The sequence below is a fragment of the Theobroma cacao genome, chromosome 1, assembly GCF_000208745.1.
Source record: "Theobroma cacao cultivar B97-61/B2 chromosome 1, Criollo_cocoa_genome_V2, whole genome shotgun sequence".
NCBI classification, from domain to species: Eukaryota; Viridiplantae; Streptophyta; class Magnoliopsida; order Malvales; family Malvaceae; genus Theobroma; species Theobroma cacao.
In genome coordinates, this window is record NC_030850.1 from 95,096 (window position 1) to 117,291 (window position 22,196).

Sequence of the window (22,196 nt, forward strand, 5' to 3'; positions counted from 1 at the left end):
TTGGGCCGCTCCCGCCTCAGCCTTCATGTTCAATCACACCTAATAATCTGAAAAGAGACACTTGCATTTCTTTTCCTTCTTGCCCCCAGGCCTCAACGGCAACGGCCCTACTTACCCTACCAATTACTAATATTACAAAACCTCCTTTCATTTATTCATTATTAATATTGTTATGCTACTAGTGTCAAGTGTGTGTGTATATATATATATATATTTTTACACTTATTAAACATATTGGAGCGAATATATGCATGATCTGGTCATATCCACGTTTTACAATACCACCTATTAATATTCTGCTTCTGCGTTATATTTCCGCTGGAGAAACCGCCCAAAGCTTAAAGTCCAACATACTCCAAAACCCACCATTTCCAAGTTCCTTCCTTCCACACCACTAGCTCACCTTCCAAGAGCTCCTCCTCCGACCCATTATCATACATAATACTAGTGTATGAATATACGGCTCCCCGATCGAGAAGCAGGGAATAGGGTTTTTTTCTTTTCTTTTCTTCCTTGTCTCTTCCTTGGTTGGCTGCATGTTTATAATAATTCATTGTCTTAATTAGCCTCAACAGAAACATGAGTAGTCATATGAGGTACAACAGGGTTGGGCGGAGATGCCAGGGAAGTGGAAACAAAGGTTTCAGGCTTAACCCCAGAAGATTTTCGGTTCAAGGGCTACGCGCAAGGTTCTTTTATTTGTTCAGGCTATTAAGTAGATGGAGAACATCATACGGGCGAGCTTTGCGATTGATAAAGAAATTAGGTATCAATATCGGAAATAGCAGCATCAAGGGAGATAACAGCAGCGGCAGGGTCAGCAGCAGCAGCAGCAGGACTTTAGTGACGCCGAAGGAACTGCAGCTGCCTTTACCGAACAGTACCACTACCAGGTTGAGACCATCGTTGGGACGCTCTAATTCTTTTTATTCTGAGGCCATTGCAGACTGCTTGGAGTTTATCAAGCGCTCTTCTCTTTCCGTGGATCAGAGGCAACCTCTGCCTGCCTGCCAAAGATAGTTAAGCCTAAGCTCCTTAGTCTGATCCTTGTAAGATTAATCGTCTGAGATTTAATTCGTTGAATTAATTACTGTTAATCTGCCACATTTAACTAGTTTGCTCTTCCTCCTGCATGTATATACTTTGTAAGTCATTGGTGTATATCTTGAGTTTTGAAGAACCCTGCCGTGAGAGTATTAATTATTTTGGTTTGATTGAATGCTTGAAGGGAAATGGGCAAAATTTTGTGAAGGTTCAGAGTAGGTATGAATTGAATTTGAAAATTCTAATATTTGAATTACCACCTAACTCGATTGCCATTATTTGACTAAACATAAAAGCCAAAAGGATCGGCCACCACCCTTTTTTTTGACTTTGTAAAAGTTTTGGCTTTGGGGTAATTAATTAATTTTATAATACAGTGATGAGACCAATGATGTGATGCTGATAGTTGGACAGCTAATCCATTTGGACCATTTATATACGATTTAACATCGGCTCAGAAATTTTGTTGGGCCTGAGTGCTATCTGACCATTGAAGATTTAATAAGAAGATGCTTTTTCTTTCTTGATACAAGATTGAAGATGATGTTAAATAATGTTAATTACTGGTCGTATGGTTATGCTTACTTTTCCGACAAATCAAGTCACAACTCATAATTCAGGATTAATGCTAAATCTTATAAGATATAACACAATTTATCACGTGCACTAAACAAGAAGAAAAACATACATTCATATCCTTACACGTATTTTATTATAGGCACATAAGGGAGAAGATACCAAGGCAAGAAAGGAAAGAAACTTGAAATGGGTTACTAAGTATATACTTACTTAACACAAACAAAGTCTGGAAGAATCTGAGAGTAGCTAACAATCAAGCATTGCATTTGCATATACATATATATTGGTAAGCAATTGGCGAATTGGATTCTCACAAGTCACAACCAATACAAATACTTATACCTCAAACAAATCTCCCCCCTTCTAAATAAATAAGCTAGACTTGTTTTGGCGCCAACAACTACAAGTGAAAACCCCCAAAAAAGACAAGAAAATTAGAAAAAGAATTAAAAGTAAAAAGGTCCAAAACCACGCGTCCATTAAAACCCAAATGAATTACCGGTCTAACCCTAGCAGGCTGAAAACCCTGTGGAGAAAAGCCCGCACTTTGGTTGGCGTTGCGACCACTTCCGCTGCAGCTACCGTTACGACCGCAGCATCTTTTTCCAACTCCGCCACTTCTGCCATGGACTCTCCTCTCAGGACAAAGGTTTGCATCATCGGCAGTGGCCCCGCTGCCCACACGGCTGCCATCTACACCGCCCTTGCTGAGCTGAAGCCCATTCTCTTCGAGGGCTGGATGGCTAACGACATCGCGCCTGGCGGTCAGCTGCCACCACAACCGACGTCGAGAACTTCCCTGGATTCCCAGACGGCATCATGGGCATGGAGCTTATGGACCGCTGCCGCAATCAATAGCTCCGCTTTGGCACCGCCATCTACACTGAAACCGTCAACAAGGTTGACCTTTCTTCGTCTCCGTTCAGGATCATCACCGATACGAAAACCGTCCTGGCTGACTCGGTGATTGTGGCCACAGGGGCCGTAGCAAAGCGGCTGAATTTCCCGGGTTCAGGGGATGGGTCAGGGGGCTTTTGGAACAAAGGAATCTCAGCTTGCGAGGTGTGTGATGGGGCGGCCCCAATCTTCAGGGACAAGCCTCTGGCAGTGATTGGTGGGGGTGACTCTGCAATGGAGGAATCCACCTACCTCACTAAGTACGCTTCCAAGGTGTACATCATTCACCGGAGAGACACCTTTAGGGCGTCCAAGATCATGCAGAGCAGGGCTGTTTCCAATCCTAAGATAGAGGTGCTATGGAATTCGGTGGTGGTGGAGGCGTATGGGGATGGGGAGAGAGGGGTTTTGGGAGGGCTCAAGGTGAAGAACCTGCTCACCGGGGAGGTTTCTGATTTGAAAGTTTCTGGCTTGTTCTTTGCCATTGGGCACGAGCCCGCCACCAAGTTCTTGGAAGGCCAGCTGCAGCTTGATTCAGATGGCTACATTCTCACTAAGCCAGGTACAACTCAGACCAGCGTGCGCGGCGTTTTTGCTGCTGGAGATGTCCAGGATAAGAAGTACAGGCAGGCTGTTACTGCTGCTGGCACTGGTTAGTCCTTTTCCCTTCACATGTTTATTGTCTTCCTTGATTTTCCTTACTCTTTGATTGTGATCAAGCATGAAGCTTGCTTACATGACATAAACTGGCACGGATTGCATATGCTAAGAAGCAGTCGCCTAAGGCATGGATTGGATATTTGCTTGTCATTTTACATGTAAGAATAAGATCTAACCAAACATTAATTTATCGTATGTTCCATCTTTAGATGAATCTTCACTCCTTTTCGCTTTGAAGAACGAGAAAATTAGAAAACACATGCGCTTGCAGGGGAGGGACCGGAGAACTCTTCAACCTCACTTTAGACTCTTGAAAACTTGGTGACATGGTTCTTTTAGAAAAAAAAAGCTACTGTAAAATTCATGATGGCGGACATATTATGAAAAGGAAATAAGCTGCAGAATATTTCCAGTCACTGGCTTATCATCTGCAATGGCTCTGTTTGTATACTTTCCATGATAGTAGTTCCTATGGCAAACTGAAATGCATTTCCATTTGAATCAGCAAAATTATGATTTTATGTACATAACATGCATATTTGCTGCTGCATTAAGTTTTGTTTATTCTTATCTATCCGACTGGAAATTTGTTTGTTTTGCAACTATGCAGGGTGCATGGCAGCCTTGGAAGCGGAACATTATTTGCAAGAGATTGGATCTCAGGAGGGCAAGAGCGATTGATGAGTGATGTTCCAGGGGATTTAAAAGATGCTTTATTTAGAAGCAAGTTCTTTGTCTGGATCAATATTAGAATTGGCATTGTTATTGATATTCAATATCTGCTTTTAATGAAAGTAGATTAGCTATGTCTTGTCTATTATTATATTTTTACTAAGCTGTAAAGAGTTCAATTACTAGAGAGAATGGGTGATCAATTGGCTAGAGGATTTTGCAATTTTCATGGTAGCAAAGATTATTGAGATTGGATTTGCGAAATTGAGCTCTGAGAAACCATAGCTTAAGGTTGTGGTTGAAGTACTAAGTTACAATTTTGCTACTCTTAACATTCCTGGACTTAGTATTTTGGTTAATTATCAGGACAACAAATTCATCGGTTAAGTCAGGGAAGCATGATTCGCTGTATGAAGTAGTTGATTAGAGGACATGTTACAAAATATTTGCCCGACTGCTGTTGGGTAAGAGAAACGCACCAACTGTGGAGTATAGAATCTATGATGTCTTTCAAGATACTCTTTGGGAGTGTAGGGGTCTGTCTCCGCGCCAATGATTTTGTGTGAATTCTAGTTGATAATTATCAGCCAAAATTCATGGTTTGTTATCCAAGGAGGTCAAGCAAATGTTGAACACCTAGTAGAATTAGGAAGTGGGTCATCGTCAAAATTGTTTCTCTTTAACTACCCCTGGCTCAACCCTGGATGTGCTGCAATGAAGATCATTTGATGCTTTAGCCCTTTTCCTTGCAGTTCCCTTCTATCGAGTATCAACCATTTATTTTCAATATATATATCAACCATTGAACCTTACAGCTCGAGGTATTATCTGGGCATGGGTTTATTTTGGCGATTATGTCAAGCACGGTCACATTTTAATTTTATTACCGTTATTTATTAGTTAGTTTTTATAGGTTGAACGTAATGATGCTAAACACGGGAGCTTTGGTATGCATCTTAATAGAATAGTGTGGAGAGTTAGGAAGCTTTTGATGCAGCTTTTTCAGAGAAAGATATTGGAAAAATGGCAGTGGAAAGGGACTTTCAAATAATGCAATTGTGTAGATTAGAATTCCAAAAAGAGTCGCCAGCTCCACCCAAAATCATTTATTGGCATAAACCATTAATGAGTGAGTTTAAATTGAACGTTGATGGTAGTTACAAGAATCATTCTCAAATTGCGGCGTATTGAGAGACCACACAAGTATGCTTGTTTTCCACTTTTTTGAAAATTTTGGACTTAATAATTCCCTAAAAGCGGAGTTATTGGTTTTACATAAAGACCTAATTTTATACGGACATTATAATATTTTTAAAGTTTGGATTTAGATGGATGTTGTGGTAGTAACATATATGATAAAGGAGGGGACTAGGGGGTCGCATGACATTCGTTATCTCCTAGCTTCTATCAAGAAATGTTTGCACCACTTTTCATATAGAATTTCGAATATTCATCGAAAAGGTAATTAATTATCTAACATTAATTATTTGCATCAGAATTTATATGTATTTTCTCAGGCTCAAGGAAAATTACAAGGTATATACGATTAGACAAACTTAAGCTACTATATGTTAGGTTCCAATAAATGTAAAATAATAGTACTCATAATTTATTACTATTTCATTTTCTTAGAACTATGTAAACTAGTGATGTTACTTATCCCTTGCACTCATGATAAACTTGCAAGGAAAGTAATGCCTAGTTAGGTTCTTTTTTCGATATCTCGTGATAAAAATTTTTTATGTACTTTTATTATTTTATTAATAAAATTTTAACAGGGTAATGAATCCTGTAAGAATTTCTAGCCAAAAAAACAAAACCTCATAACTCGAGGTCGAGGTGGTCGATTCGTTGTCCATACTTCATCTGTTAGACAGTCGGGCTTTCATGTACTGAGTCAAAGTGACAGGCGAGTACGAAGCATTCATATACATGCAATCACAGTTCCAAAATCCTGCTGCTGGTAAGTTCACCGATCAATTTAGCATCTTCCGCCAGGCAGAATTTGGATCATGCTGATGGCATTTGTACAGACTAGAAAGGCCTCTCATTGCAGTGACCTAACAATTTTTTTTCTCTAACATGACAATCAAACAATTTAAAAAGTTAAAAACAAAATAAAATATTCTAAAATTTTAAGTTTTGATCATAATTTCACATAAATTCATTAATATTCGAAATATACAATACGTTCTAAACGTATAAATGATGTTAATAGACAAATGTAAAATGTCTAAAATATTCTTTTTCTTTCTGTATTTTTTTTTCTTAGATAGGTTGACGTCGCTCTCTTACGTCGGTCGGTGGCACTCCCTTACGTCAGTCGACAACCCCATGGTTGAATCCAATTGAGGAATGTTGGAGCGATGCTTGCCATGTCATCCGTCATCTTCGTTGCCGCCATCTACCATTACCGTTCTCAATTGATAAAATTTAGTGCTTGTTTAGCTTAATTTTTTTTCAGTTTATCTACTTCTTAAAAGCAAAGTCAGGCCAAACATAAATTTTGAAAAACTCTTAAAAAAATAGTTTTTTTTAAAGAATAAAATTTTGAAAAAAAAAAGTTTCTAGAAAAGCTCTTGTGAGAAGCTTTTTCTTTTCTTCTTTTAAAAATATAAGAAATTTTTTATTTTTGTTTTAAAAATATCCTCATTTGTTTTAAATATAATTACAATATTACTCTCTAAAAAAAAGAAATACTCTTTATGATAATTTTAACTAAAATTATAACTTATAAAAAAAACTTATAAAAAAATTTACCAAACAATTTTAACTTAATTTTAAAAATTATTATTTTTTATAAGAGTTTTATAATAGTTTTTAAGTTAAAAAAAAATCAAGTCAAACAGGTTCTTAGTAAGAGGATAAAGAATGCTTGGATAGAGAGAGATAAATTATAAAATGAAGAAATTGTATTGTCTCTAGAGATAATTTTTAAATTTTTTAAAAAATAAATTTATCTTAAAAATATTATTACATCATCAAACTAACAAAAATTATAATAATATATTTTGTCATTCTATCCCAGCTGATAGAGCATATGGCTTTTAACTATGTGGTCTTGGGTTCGATTCCCACAAATGGCTATAATATTAGAATAAATTTGGGCATATATGTTGAGAACAAAATTAGAATAAAACAAAACTAGCACTTCCATATATACTACAGTACAACAGAAAAGCTTATTAAAGCTTGCAATACATTGCATATCGTAAACTTCAAACATGACTCAGCAGAAGGCTACAAACTTCAAACATGACTCAACGGAAGGCTACTGGATGGGCGTTGGTAAGGAGAAGAATAGAGTAATAAGTTTGAAAGGTTCTTGTGTTTGCTTTTCCTTGGCCACGGTGCACACACAAGTGGCGAGTGCATGCAGAAGAAGACGTAGAACAGTAGAAGGCCTCTCATCGTAATTTCTCAAGTTGCATTACACCAGCTCTTTTTGCTTCTCGTATTTTTTTTTTTCTGCACCTCGGAAACAGACCCGGCCAGCCTCAGGCACATGCCTAATCAGAAAAGAAAAATAATGGATATTTGTAGCCAACGCTTTTTCTTGCCACCTGCGGCATGCGGCCCACCTCCATGTGCTCTTTGTTTTTCTCTCCATGCACCAACACTTTCCTTTTTTTTTTTAATTTTATTTTCGTCTTTTATTCTTCTTCTGTAAGGTTAGTTCGGAGCCTATCTTAGGGACAGTTGTTGGGAAGCCATCTCGGAGATATCTTTGCTGGACCTGTTGTATTTCATGTGGCTCTTCACCAGCTGCCCAGCTGCAAGGGCAGACATGAGTGAGAGCTCTCCAGCTAGGACTGAACCGGCTACGATGGTGGCCAGGAGCCTTGAGTTTGAGCCCGGGCATTCTTTGCTGGCACCTTTAACCCCAAGTAAGTTGAGGCAAGCTGACTGAGATGCTAAATGGGTGCCACCTCCCACCGTGCCAACCTGAACCCATGCATGCATATAACCAACTACTCAGTTCTGTATGCCCACATGTGACAGATTGGGTCCTAGTGTTCTAATTGAATGGGGACTGACTGTGAATGATGGTTGTTAGGATAGTCTTGAATTGTGATTTAATTAAGATTGTTTAATTCTAATTAAATTAGTATACCTTATAAAATAGTCTTTAAATCTAGTTAGATTAGAATAACAATTCCTAATTTTATTAGGATAAGATTCCTAATTGTATTAGGATAAGGTTATTGTATTTGATACTATAAAAGGATCCTATGGGTTAAAGAATAATTATCACCTAGATTTAGCGAGAGTGATTTAGGTGTACGTGGGTTAAGGGTTATGAGTTTGAGACTGGTTTCTTGTGATCTCCTGATTTTTCTCTTAGTGAATTTTTCTCTGTTGTTGTGCCTGTGGACGTAGGTCATCAAAGACCGAACCACGTAAATTCTTGTGTTCTTGGGGGTGTGCTTGATTTCTTTCTTTCTTTATTCTATTGATTGGGTTAGATCTTGGGCAATTTTTTAGAGACAATTCCGCAATTTCTCAACAAACTGGTATCGGAGCTTCAAGGTCTTGGGTCAATCTGAATCTCGCTATGGCAACTTCGTCGACCAAGTATGAGATTGAAAAGTGTAATGGAAGAAACGATTTTCAGTCTGTGGCGTGTTAAGATGCACGAATGGCTAGTGCAACAATGACTGTTGAAGGCACTAAAGGGAAAAGAACATCTTCCCTCGAATTAATCTGATGGTGAGAAAGATGACCTTATGAAAAAAGCACATAGTGCTATTCTCCTTGCTTTGTCTGGTGAGGTGCTAAGAGAAGTCACGGATGAAGAATCTGCTGTTGCAGTGTGGTTTAAACTCGAAAGTATTTATATGACCAAGTCCTTGACGAATCGGCTTTATATGAAGCAACGATTGTATACTCTCAAGATGAGTGAAGGTACGTCCGTTAATACCCACATTGATGAATTTAATAGAGTTATTCTTGATTTAAAGAATATCGATGTTAAAATTGAGGATGAGGACCTAGCCCTAATTCTTTTATGTTCTTTGCCTCCATCGTATGAAAATTTCGTGGATACTATGCTTTACGGCCGAGACACTCTCACTTTCGAGGATGTAAGGGCATCTTTAAATTCCAAGGAATTAAAGAAGAAAGTTGGTGGTATTCGGAATGAAAATCAAGCAGAAGGTTTGGTTGTAAATAGAGGTAGAGGTAAAGAGAAAGGCTTAGACAGAAAAGGTAAATCTAGAGCAAAAGGGAAAACTTGCTGGAATTGTGGTCAGAAAGGGCATTTTCGTCAAGACTGTATCAAATTCAAGGATGATGAAAAGTTTAATAAGTCTGAGAATACTGCAAACGTGGTTGGAGATGACTTTGATACTTTTGAGGAAACTGATAATGTTCTTGCAATTACTAATTGTAACCTGATGGATACATGGATCTTGGATTCGGCTTGTTGCTTTCATATATGTCCTAGGCGTGATTGGTTTACAACTTATCAATCTGTTAATATGGGCACTGTACAATTAGGAGATGATTTCTCTCTCTCAGTTGTTGGAATTGGCACAATTAGAATCAAGATGTTTGATGGTATGGTAAGAACACTTGAGGTAAAACATGTCCCTGACATGAAAAAGAATTTAATATCCTTGAGTTTGTTAGATAAGAAGGGCTACAAATATAGTGGTCAAGATGGTGTCTTGAATGTATCTAAAGGAGCCTTAACTATCATGAAGGGCAAGTTATCCGGTGACCTTTATTGTCTAGTGGGAAACACGGTCATTGAAACTGTTTCTGTGGTCTCATCTAATGATCCTGAAGATGATGTAACACGTTTATGGAATATGAGATTTGGTCATATGAGCGAGAGAGGGATTAGAAAACTAAGTAAGCATAGTTTGCTGTGTGGTCAAAAGAGTGGAAAGCTAGATTTTTGTGAGCAACATAGAGTGAAATTTAGCACTAAAACTCATCAAACCAGGGGTACAGTAAACTACATCTATTTAGATTTGTGGGATCCTTCTCCGGTGGTATCAAAAGGTGGATCATTATACATGTGGATCTTTATTGATGATTTTTCAAGAAAGGTGTGGACGTATCTTCTAAAGGCTATGAGTGAAGTGTTAACCACCTTTTTGCATTGGAAGGTATTGATCGAGAAGCAGACTAAGAAAAGGATCGAGAGCTTTCGAACAAACAAAGGTTTGAAATTTTGCAAATGTGAGTTTGGTCTATTCTACAAGAATGAGAAAATCGTTAGACATCGCACTGTCGACAAAACACCATATCAAAACGATATTGTAGAATTGATGAAGAAAACACTTTTGGAGAGAGCAAAATACGTGTTCTCAAATGTTGGCCTAACCAAAGTATTTTGGACAGAAGCTATCAACAAGGCTTGTTACTTGGTAAATCGGTCTCCATCAACTGCAATTGAATTTAAGACTCCCAAGGAAGTTTGGTCTGGTAAGCCTGCTGATTATTTTATATTGAGAGTATTTGGTTGTCCTGTTCATGTTCATGTGAGTGATGGTAAACTTGAGTTGAGGGCGACAGAGTGCATATTCCTAGGCTATGCATATGGGGTGAAGGGTTATTGGTTGTGGTGTACTGATTGTAAGTTCCCCAAGTTTATGGTGAGTCGGGATGTTACCTTTGACAAGTCTGCATTACTTTGTGGGATAAAGTCTAGAATTGCAAACACATCAGACCAAGAAGTTGGCAAGCAGGTGGAGCTTGAAATCAATGCTCTTGTGACAGTGCGAGATGATAGTGAAATCCAGAAAGAATTGCAAGAGGTACAAGAATTGGTATCTCAACGAAGCATTACTTGTATTGATGGTGATTTTGATTCTTATGTTTTATTTGTGGAAGTAGAGATTGAAGAGCCTTACTTTTATCATGAGAAAATTATATATGTCGAGTCTTCTAAGAAGATTGAGTCTCTACACTGGGATCAAACATGGGAGCTTGTGAAAACACCTAAAGTTACTATTGAAGTTGGCTTAGTGTGTGAAGGAGGTGCAAACATTAGTCGTAATGTGGTTGGCTTCTCCAAATCAGATTTTGCTGGTGATCTAGATAGTAGAAGATCTCAAACGGGGTATGTGTTCACTCTCTCAGGATCTGCAATCAGTTGGAAAGCAGTTCTTCAATCAACTGTTGCCTTGTCTACAACTGAAGCTGAATATATGGCTGTGACCGAGGCAGTGAAGGAGGCTTTGTGGCTTAAAGGCTTGGTTGGTGATCTTGGTTTTGAACAAACACAAACAGTTGTGTTTTTTGATAGTCAAAGTGCTATACATTTGACTAAAAATCAGATGTTTCATGAGAGAACGAAACACATCCAAGTCAAGTGTAACTTCGTTCGAGAGATTATTTCTAAAGGGGAGATTGTAGTAAAGAAAATAGCTACAGATAAAAATCCGGCAGATATGCTAACTAAGTCAGTTTATGGGATAAAGTTCAAGCATTGCTTGGACTTGATCGGTGTTCGTAGTGCTTGAGGCCTATTGGGGCAGTGGCGGTGTCGACAGAGATTGGTTCGTAAGGTGGGGCTTGGTGAATTCAAGCCTAAGGAGGAGATTTGTTAGGATAGTCTTAAATTGTGATTTAATTAGGATTGTTTAATTTTAATTAAATTAGTATACCTTATAAAATAGTTTTTAAATCTAGTTAGACTATAACAACATTTTCTAATTATATTAGGATAAGGTTATTGTATTTGATACTATAAAAGGACCCTATGGGTTAAAGAATAAAATCACCTAGATTTAGAGAGAGTGATTTAGGTGTATGTGGGATAAAGGTTATGAGTTTGAGACTGTTTCTTGTAATCTCTTGATTTTTCTCTTAGTGAATTTTTCTCTGTTTTTGTGCCCGTGGACGTAGGTCATCAAAAGACCGAACCACGTAAATTCTTGTGTTCTTGTAGGTGTGCTTGATTTCTTTCCTTTCTTTATTTTATTGATTGGGTTAGATCTTGGGCAATTCTTTAGAGACAATTCCGCAATTTCCCAACAATGGTTTTCAAGAGTATATATTTCCTTGTAATCCATATGCCTACCCCACGCACCGAACATTTAAATTATTTCAAAAGCCTAGTAATTAAAAGAAATGATACTATATACTAGTAGTACTCCTACAATTAATATATGGTAGTAAAAGAAGACAAATTAATTTAGGGAAGGGAGGGAGTGTATGCTGTACGCCTGTACCTCAATGGAAGGCATAGTGACGGAGATGTGAAGATCCTTGCTATCGTTGACAGCTTCCATCATGGTGATGCAGTGAGAGCTCTCCACATTCTGAGCAGGATCCTGGCCAGTAGCTATGTAAACTGCAGAAACAATATTGCTGGCATGGGCGTTGAAACCGCCAAGAGCAGCAGCGATAGCGGAGCCAGTGAGGTTCTTAAGCATGTTAAGTTCCACCAAGGCAGGAACGGTGGTCATGAGCACCTTTTTCAACACCTCTTCCTTTATGACTGCCTCGCAGACGACCGACTTTCCACGTCCTTCTATCCAGTTAACTGCCGCTGGCTTCTTATCTGAACAGAAGTTTCCTGACCCATTTGCAGTGGGCCTCCACCATGTTAATTAATCATAGTGAAACTAAGTAAAGAGGGTTTGAAATGATCATGCGATTAAACTACATAAAAAGCTCGTAATCATGCACGGTCACTCATTTATAATTGGATATATACATTAACAAGAGAGCATGAAAAACACAAACGAATTAAAGTACTTAATTTTGCCCTGCCTAACTGCACTAAAAGAATTAAGAATAGTAGTACAAGTAGAATTATTTATTTTATGAATAAGAATTTAAAGAATACTAGCACTAGTATATAAACAAATAAAACTTTGAAGTTTGAAGTAACATACTATTGCTATATATTACTTAGATTGTTATAAAAAGAAAAAGGGTACCGGAGACGCCTATAACATCCATGTCGGGATAATCGTGATGGAGAAAATCAAGAACGTTTTGGACACCCTTGGAGACCATATTCATCCCCATGGCATCTCCTGTGCTGCAGCTGAACCTTATGTACAAGTTCTTGCCTGCTATGCCACATTTTACTCCTTGTAATCTAGCAAATCTGCTCGACCTGCGTACACCACCCCTTTTCTTATTTACACTAGTTATACAGTTCTAGTAACTACTCTGCAACACCGTGATAATTATGGCTTACGAGACATAATATTAAACCTCCAAATTTGAAATCTTTAACCCCCCCCCTTCCTAATATTAAACATCGAGAAAATATTATCAAGGATTAATAGAAACAAAAATTAATATGCTTGAAACATTGAATTATATTTACCAGTACGGAAAGGTATTTTTATTTTTATTCAACAAAGAAAGAAAGAAAGAAAGAAAGAAGATATATTACATGTAGACAAGTACTATAAATGATTCAACTCACCTGATGAAAGCAAGATCAAGAGCATCGAAATTTTCAGGATCCTCCAAGAAGAGCTTCAAGTCAGCTGCCCTCTTGGCGGAGGCAAATCTAACGACAGGAGCCCTGGTCATTCCGTCCTTGAACAAGACCGAGCTGGCACCGCCTGATGCGTAAATGGCCTTGCACCCCCTATTGGTACTAGCCACCAGACACCCTTCCGTGGTTGCCATCGGTACCCAGTATTCCTTTCCATCAAGCAGCAGCGGCCCAGCTATCCCCACCGGGATCTGCACGTACCCTACAGGCATCTCACAGCACTGTCCCAGTATGGAGTCATAATCGAAGCCATGAAGGGGAAGTCCTTGGAGCGACCTTCCCGTCATCCTCTGCATTGCCTCTCGTCTTATCATGGCTGCTTTCTTGCAATCCCCAAGCTTTGACTCCAGAGAATATGACGGAATGGAGCCGGAAACTACTGATTGGATGATTTGCTCCTCCTCGTCTTCTTCTTGGGGGATAGGAGGACTTACAGGAGGAGGGGGCTTGGACTCAATGGAGCAGTCAATAGCAGAGGTACAAGACGTTGCATCTTCTTGGACGTCGATCTCACAAGCATCGTTGTGGGAAGTGCGGAAAATGAAGGACTGAACGAAATCAATGCCAAAGAAACCAAGTAGATAGATGATTGAGGCAACCAAGGAAACTAAGGCAGCGATCTCGGAGAGGGTTAAGACATGGAGTGGAGAGCAAGTACGGATCTTGTCGCGCCATCTGTGGAGGAGGAAGTATGCCACGGAGAAGAAGAGGGCGAAGAAGATTCCGTTGGTCAGGTAGAGGGGAAGAGGAAGATCAGCATCTGAGGCTTTCACTTTCAGGGGCTCCCCCAACTTAAGAAGTGCTTCTTCGCCGGAGGTTGCGCTGGGACGCCGGCGAACGTCCATGTTACTCTATCTCACTGTATCGTTAAGTATGTAGTACGTAGCGATAGGAATGTGAAAGCCGAAGGAGGAAGAGCTACTGTTTTGATATTTATAGCCAGAAATTGGAGTGTGCCTGGGAGCCCAACGGCTCAAGTAACACAGCCTTAAGCAGCCCAAGAGAGGTTGGCGCACTGGACCATTACCAACACGTACAGCGTGCTACGAACTTTTGTCGCCTCGGTCTCCCAGTTTACGGTTTTAATAATATATCTACCGACCGCATCCATTTTATTTGTACTCCACTGACTACTTTGAATTATTAAATACTCCTTAGAGACGTAGTAAAATATAATTCCAATTCTAAAATCTGACCTCTAATTTTATCCGATTTGATGAAAAAGTTAAACATCCCCAACTGTAAAAAAAATTACCTGAATCCATCTCACCCTGAGAGCTTATTTGATCTGATTTTTTTTTAATTTAAAAATTATTATGAAGTTTTTATAAAAAATAATAATTTTTAAAATTAAGTTAAAGTTATTTAATAAATTTTTTTTATAAATTATAATTTTAGTTAAAATTATCATAAAGGGTATTTTTTTAAAAAAATAATATTATAATTGTATTTAACATATGAGAATATTTTTGAAACAAAAATAAAAACTCTCTTGCATTTTTAAAAAAATAAAAGAAAAAGCTCCTGTGAGGAGCTTTTCAAAAACTTTTTTTAAAAAAAATTATTTTTCTAAAGAGTTTTTTAAAATTTATGTTTGGTCTAGTTTTTACTTTTAAGAGGTAGATAAATTGAAAAAAAATTAGACCAAACAAACACTAAGTCTCAAATCTAACTCTAAGATGTAAATTTTATTTATTAGTTTTATTTTAAATCAAATTTGACTTAATTAAAAAAATTCGGAATCAAATTGTGACATGAATTTTACATATAGAGATAATGAGCTTACACAAAAGTGTCATCAATACAAGCTCTGATTTTATGTTGAATTTTAAACGAATATTTAATTTAAAATTATTGATCATAAATACAAATGTTTTTACTATATATTTATATTCTTAAAATATTTTAATTTATATATAATGAATTATTACTTCACACGTAAACACATAAGAATATACAGAAACTTTTTAATCTCGGATAACAAGTTTGACATATTGATACACGTCAAAAACACATTTGATTTGAATAGACGATTCCGGATGTTTCACTCCAGCGTCGTGGAAATGAAGGTAGAATGTTGCTGGCTGGCTGGCTGGCTGGCTGGTGTTGAAACCAAGTAATTAGTGCTTGCTTGAATTAAGCGGTAAGAAGTGAAGAAGTCAACCTTTGGGTTGGCTACTAGTTGCGTGCCGAATGAATCCACATACGAAAGCCATGGCCCTTTCTGGTAAGCTTTGCTTGTGTTTGATCAGAACCAAAATTCAAAGTTATATGTATGTTTGTCAAGTTGGCAAATTATGGTCTACTTGTACGACACTTAATAAAAACTAGAGTAAAAAATTTACAACTGGTGAAGTTTCAAGGTGTACATAAAGCTTAACAAATTGTAACGACACAGTTGATTTCCCCTTTAACAATAGGATGAACGAGCCAAGTGCTAAATGCTAATGAACGAGCTAATTGCCAGTTTGAACTTGAATCTATTGATGGATCGAGTAGCTAGGCGCAGCGCCTGAGTTTGCTTACAGCTAGCTATCCATATGCGCATAGGCAGTGCTGTGCTACAGCGCTAACAAGAGACTAGGTAGGTAATCCAGACCCAGTCCCTACGCGGTCTTCAACTCCCATCCCCGTCTAACTTTTTCTACTCAAATTATAATTGAAAAGAAATCTAAATTTCTGAATGACTCATTGAGAAATTTTCTTATCATCACTTGTCCATGCTTGCAATGATGTTAATGTGTATAATTCTGCTTTATGAGCAAGTAACATACTTTTATTTGGGTTGAGTCATTCACTAATAATATATGTATTTGTCTAGTAAGAAACTAGATAAATTGGTCTGGTCTAACTATAGGCCACAAGTTTACCCATCTTACCAACCCTGACAAGGACAAAGATGATTAAAGGATACACTACTTTTTTTTATTGTTGTTGAATTCAATTTTGAATGTTATCAATTAATCGATTCAGATAACTGAGTTTGGTGTAAATGAAAATGCAATTGAATGCTTGGTGAGTCAAGAGTCAAGACTGATCTTTTTTATAATATTAATGCTTAGCTTGCATTGCGCATATGAGAAATAGTTAATTACATTGCACTTGACCTTTAGTTGATCAAATAGTATCAACAACACTTCTTGTTTGGGTAAAGAAAACCCAACTCAACTACTCCCATTGGGCCTAAAACTGAAAGCAAATAATGGGTTTGGTTGCTGAAAGAAGGCCCAATATGAGAAATCTGTTTATGTATACAAAAGTTACAAGGAAATAAAGAGGGGGAGAGAAAGTGTCCGAGTGCGAAGCAAACAAGAAAGAAATGGAAGAATACCCAGAAGAATTGAGGAGTCCACCGGTGAGGCTGGTAGCGTTGGTGGGATGCCCAGAGCAGCATGGTCTGATATCGAGCCACCTCCTCACCCAGCAGCCCCCCATCAACACCTTGGCCTTGCCCGACTTGTCCAAGCTCTCTCTTCTTCTTCAACATAACCCGTCCAAGTCCTCATCTGGTGGCGGCATTTTAAGAAGGGACTGGCTGGTGAAGCACAGGGCCAAGATCCCCGCAGTGGTGGTGGCCCTCTTCTCCTGGGATCAGGTGTCGGGAGATCCTGCCCAGTGGGGCCAAGTGTGCTCCGATCTGGATGAGCTCAAAGCGGCTATTCGTCCGAGGAACATCAAATTGCTGGTGCTTGTGCTGCTGCAATCGGAAGAAATTAGTGAAGATCGTCTGCTTGCCTTACGGAAGCGAGCGGAGGTTGATTCCAAGTTCCTACTTCTCTTCAATCCGGATCCTTCCCAACTCAATAACTCTCTTCAAAGGTGCTCTTTTTGTGTGTGTTCTTTTTTCAAACAATACTACATAATACTAAGTAGTACTCTTATCAAATTAATTATTCTGATATCAGGTTGGGCGCCGCATTGTCCGAATTAGCAACTACCTTTTACAGAGACGAAGGTCGCAGGATTAAAGCTCGCATTGAAAAGAAGACCTTTTCCTCTCTCGACCACCAAGTTCGCTATTGCTTCAAAGTATATTAAAAGAGTAGCTTTCCTTACTTTTCTTTATTCATTCTCTGATTAAATAGAATATTTTCTCATTTCTTTGCCATGCACAAAATCTTTAGGTTGCTGTACATGCAGAGTTCCGACGAGACTGGGTTGAAGCCTTGAGGTTTTATGAGGATGCCTTTCATGCTCTGCGCGAGGTTCTTTCCCTACTTCTTCTAGTTGCACTTGTATTTCGTTACAATCTTAAGCTATTCCTTGTTACTCCTTCCTTCTTCACCAATCTCGAGTCACATCTGTCTTCTCATACTTCATACTAATACTAATTACTCACAACTTCTTCTTGCCACTACAACTATTCTATCTATGTATGCAGATGGTTGCAACCTCAACAAGGTTGCCTCCCATCCAACGCTTACTTGAGATCAAAACTGTTGCTGAACACTTGCATTTCAAGATTTCCACTTTGTTGTTGCATGGTGGAAAGCTCATTGAAGCAGTTACATGGTTCCGCCAGCACATTGCCTCCTACAAGAACCTTGTTGGATCTCCTAAAGTTATTTTTCTTCACTGGGAGTGGCTGAGCAGACAGTTTTTGGTTTTTGCCGAGTTGCTTGACTCAAGCTGTGCGGCTCTTCAGAGCATTTCCTCTCTACCATTGGGAACTGCAGAACAACCTCTAACCGAATGGGAATTCCATCCCGCTTATTACTATCAGGTCTGTACCATCTTTACCACCATATCATCCTTATCTTTTCTCTAAACTTTTGCTTGCTTGACATGAGCCGTATTCATTTTTAGAGCTTTTCCATGCAAGCCTTGCTAGCTTGCTTCATAGCATATCCTTAGAAACAATACAGGTTGCTTCTTGGGGCTAAGGATGTGTATTAGCTAATATGTTACTCATTAACTATGTGTGGACATTGATACTACTGCTCTCACTCTCACTTTTTTTTCTGTTTGGTTATCCTTGCTGAGATTCAGCATTCATTTAGAAAACTCTTTACTTAATTTAACTTAGTTGAATCACAACATTCATCTCACAACAGTCAGCAGCTCAATACTTGAAGGAGAAGAGATCTGCTCTGGAGTTTGCAGTGTCAATATCAGAAACTTTTAATGAGAATGATGATGGAAGTGCTGAATCTGTTGTACCATCGATTTATGTTGGTCAGTTTGCTCGGTTACTCGAGCAAGGCGATGATTTAGCTATGCAGTTGTAAGTCTTGGAAAATTTATGCACAAAGGTCTGATTTGATTTGTGCCATTTTCCTTGTAATAAATGTTTGAATCTTTGTTCTCATCTGACTATGCAGCCTTACTGATGATGAATACACACATTATGCGTTTGCAGAGGGAAAGAGGTTTCAAGACTCCTTTGAAATTATTGCTTTGCTCAAAAAGTCTCATGAAACATATAGTAGTCTTAAAGTTCAGAGGATGGGTTCTCTTTGTGCATTTCAGATTGCTAGAGAATATTTTTCTTTGGGTGATTTCAGCAATGCAAAACAGCTGTTTGATGGTGTTGCAAATCTATATAGGCAAGAAGGGTGGGTTACTTTGCTGTGGGAGGTTTTGGGTTACCTGCGAGAGTGCTCAAGAAAACAAGTTGTTGTGAAAGAGTTTATAGAGTTTTCTCTTGAAATGGCTGCATTGCCTGTATCTACTGCTGGTAGCATCCAGTCTTCCAAATGTGGTCCAGGTGGCCCTGCAAGTCTTGAACAGAGAGAAATGATACACAGTGAAATTTTGGCACTTGTCAGTGGGGAAGCTAGATCGGTATCCCTTGAAGGAACTGATGATCTCAAAGTAAATGGAGAAAATACCCTTCATCTTGAGATTGATCTTGTTAGTCCACTCAGATCAGTTCTTCTTGCCTCAGTGGCTTTCCACGAGCAGATAATTAAGTCTGGTGTCTCCTCCTTGATTACATTGTCACTTCTGTCACAATTACCCCTTTCCATTGAGATTGATCAATTGGAAGTTCAATTCAATCAATCTAACTGTAATTTTATAATCATGAATGCCCAAAAATGTCCATTACAAGCAGTGTCCAGTGAGCCACATGACCATCGAATGGAGAGTGCTCCTTCTCTGGCACTTGCTACAAACAAATGGCTGCGGCTAACTTATGACATCAAACCTGGTAAGTCAGCTCTTCTTTTATTCATTTGTTGTTTTCACTATGCATTAGGTTCATCTGATACAGACAAAGCACATCACCCCACATTCACAACAATTATTTCAACTAGTCAGTCCTTAAATTTGCAAATAACAGAAGCACAATAGCTCGCTTAATTCTGATAGTTCTTACATGCTGTTTGCTTGATATAGCCTTACTAACATGGCAAGGGGTTTTTTACAGCATTGCAGCTGCATGTTTTGATCTAACCTTTTACTTTAAATATCCTTGACACAAATTGAGTGATTTTAAGCAACCATTTTAGCTTTCAGCATGTGAGCCTAAAATTTTTCAACCCCAAAATCCATGTGGAATCACTGCCTAGCTAGCAATCTCAGCACCTAGGGTGCGCCTAGGTAGCAATCGCAGCACCCCTTAAGCATCATTATTGCGTGCTTCAGTGTATTTGTCTGCATATTGTGTCTGTGTGCATGTATGTCTATATCTGTGTATCTGAGAGAGGGAGAGGAAGCAGAAGGAAAAAGGGACATCAGGCCGACAAAAATATGTTTTCTCTTCTAGCATGCTCATTTTTGTTTTCTTCAATCAAATGGGTAGTTTATACTTGTTTGCTCCTAGAGATTCAAAGGGTAAAGTCATATCCTGACGAAGAAATGCTAATTCTTATTTTAGCCACAACCTTATGGGATCAGATGTCATCTTTCTGCATGCACTTCTTTCTACTGCAAATTCTTTATTACTAGAACTGTTGATTCCTTCATTATTATCCACATACTGTTGCATAAGACAATGTTTAAATTATTCAGAACAAAGTGGAAAGCTTGAATGCATATCCGTTATTGCAAAAATGGGACCCCACTTCACAATCTGTTGCAGAGCTGAAAGTCCTGCTTCAATGGATGATTTACCTCTTTGGAAGTTTGAAGACCGTGTGGAAACTTTCCCCACAAAGGATCCTGCTCTATCATTCTCTGGTCAGAAGGCTGCCCAGGTTGAAGAACCTGATCCACAAGTGGATGTCACTCTTGGTTCTTCTGGCCCTGCATTAGTTGGAGAGAGATTTGTGATACCAGTTACCATAGCCTCCAGGGACCATGCCATATATGCTGGTGAAATGAAGATAAATCTGGTCGATGTAAGAGGAGGTGGGCTGTTTAGTCCAAGGGAATCAGAGCCATTTTCAATGGACAGTCATCATGTTGAGCTTCTTGGCATTGTTGGACCTGAAGGGGAAGATGACCCTGATAAAATCAAGAAAATTCAACAGTCCTTTGGATTGGTTTCTGTTCCATTTCTAAACATTGGAGAATCATGGTCCTGCAAACTAGAAATCATGTGGCACCGACCCAAACCAATTATGCTCTTTGTATCATTGGGCTATTCCCCTAATAACAATGAGTTGAATGCACAAAAGGTCAATGTCCACAAGACCTTGCAAATTGAAGGAAAGAATGCTGTTTTAATTGGCCACCATTTTATGCTGCCCTTCCGCAGGGATTCATTGTTGCTTTCAAGGATCAAGCCTGTCCCTGATTCGGATCAGTTGGCATCACTACCCCTGCATGAAGCAACTGTGCTTATCGTTAGTGCGAAGAACTGCAGTGAGGTCACATTGCAGCTGCTATCCATGTCTATTGAAGTTGATAATGATGGCATTGAGTCATGTTCCATTCAACATGGAGGTGAAGATCTTCTCGGCTCTGCACTTGTGCCGGGAGAAGAGTTCAAGAAGGTTTTCACCATCATTCCTCAGGTGGTCTCTTCAAAGCTTATGTTGGGGACAGTGTATCTAAAATGGAAGAGGCATTCTGGAATTGAAGATAGAATTGGTTTGACGGTGGCTGATGCTCAGGTTTTAACTACACACAAACTTCCTGTTGTACATATAGAGTTGTCACCATTAGTTGTGAGTTTGGATTGTCCTCCTTATGCCATCCTTGGAGATCCCTTCATGTACTGTATTAAAATTCTTAACAAAACAGAGTTGCTTCAAGAGGTTAAGTTTTCATTGGCAGATTCACAGAGTTTTGTGTTATCTGGGTCTCACAATGACACGGTGTTTGTTCTTCCAAATTCTGAGCACATCCTTTGTTACAAAGTAGTGCCTCTCGCCTCAGGTTTGCAACAGTTGCCCAGAATTTCATTGGCATCTGTGAGATACTCAGCTCGAATACAGCCCTCTATTGCTGCATCTACTGTTTTCATTTTCCCTTCCAAGCCTCAGGTCAAGATAGCTGGTACGACAGACAGGAGGCTGGAGTCCATTGTAGCAGACTAAAATCTAGTCCTATTATTTGTGATTACTACCATTATTGTTAATATAGAGGGATCTCGTGTTTTGAGATTAAAGCTGACAATTTGGAATATGGATTAATTTTTGCCTTTCAAGGTGCTAAAGAATAAAGAAACAAAATTTAGAGATATGTTTGGTTCCAGTGGTGGGTTGTTTTCTTTGCTTTGCTTTTATATTTTTCTTTTGGGCAAATCAATTTTCGTTTAAAGTTTGTAATATCTAACCCTCACTGACTCGTTTCTCACTTGACATCTAATTGATATGGTTTGGGGACTTGGGTGTGAAATATAGGCTTAGCACTGTGACTAACATTGTTAACTGAGTCTGCGTAGGAAATGGGGATGGAATTAGATGCCAATAACCAAATGACTACTTTTCATACTAATTCTCTACTGCAAAAACAAATAAAAAAACATCTGCCTGGCCTG

At 38.7% G+C, this 22,196-nt stretch overlaps 2 protein-coding genes and 1 pseudogene across 3 annotated transcripts; 2 read left to right on the forward strand and 1 right to left on the reverse strand.

Annotated features, from left to right (window-relative positions):
- Window positions 2,099-4,000, forward strand: LOC18610612 (annotated as a pseudogene).
- Window positions 6,987-14,372, reverse strand: LOC18610613 (3-hydroxy-3-methylglutaryl-coenzyme A reductase 1). 2 transcript variants are annotated; one of them, XM_007046379.2, is made up of 4 exons: window positions 13,253-14,372; window positions 12,753-12,934; window positions 12,039-12,370; window positions 6,987-7,797 (listed from the first exon to the last, which is right to left on the reverse strand). In XM_007046379.2, exons 1-4 carry the CDS (start codon window positions 14,170-14,172, stop codon window positions 7,537-7,539), a joined length of 1,695 nt encoding a protein of 564 aa, XP_007046441.2. In that variant the 5' UTR covers window positions 14,173-14,372; the 3' UTR covers window positions 6,987-7,536. The 2 variants fall into 2 exon arrangements, with proteins under 2 accessions (XP_007046441.2, XP_007046440.2); XM_007046378.2 differs by having other exon boundaries at window positions 12,039-12,385.
- LOC18610614 (trafficking protein particle complex subunit 11) lies at window positions 16,611-21,910 on the forward strand. Its single transcript, XM_018113907.1, has 7 exons — window positions 16,611-17,146; window positions 17,233-17,356; window positions 17,452-17,532; window positions 17,709-18,050; window positions 18,382-18,551; window positions 18,649-19,478; window positions 20,282-21,910. Exons 1-7 carry the CDS (start codon window positions 16,647-16,649, stop codon window positions 21,751-21,753), a joined length of 3,519 nt encoding a protein of 1,172 aa, XP_017969396.1. The 5' UTR covers window positions 16,611-16,646; the 3' UTR covers window positions 21,754-21,910.

Excerpts from the sequence above, each read along its gene's own strand:
- LOC18610613 (XM_007046378.2), bottom strand. The coding sequence starts at position 14,172 with ATGGACGTTCGCCGGCGTCCCAGCGCAACCTCCGGCGAAGAAGCACTT. Across the intron at positions 12,935-13,252 it reads CTTGATCTTGCTTTCATCAG|GTCGAGCAGATTTGCTAGAT; the intron begins GTGAGTTGAATC and ends TGGTGTACGCAG. Across the intron at positions 7,798-12,038 it reads TCACTATGCCTTCCATTGAG|GTTGGCACGGTGGGAGGTGG; the intron begins GTACAGGCGTAC and ends GCATGGGTTCAG.
- LOC18610614 (XM_018113907.1), top strand. The coding sequence starts at position 16,647 with ATGGAAGAATACCCAGAAGAATTGAGGAGTCCACCGGTGAGGCTGGTA. Across the intron at positions 18,552-18,648 it reads GATGATTTAGCTATGCAGTT|CCTTACTGATGATGAATACA; the intron begins GTAAGTCTTGGA and ends CTGACTATGCAG. Across the intron at positions 19,479-20,281 it reads AACTTATGACATCAAACCTG|AACAAAGTGGAAAGCTTGAA; the intron begins GTAAGTCAGCTC and ends TAAATTATTCAG.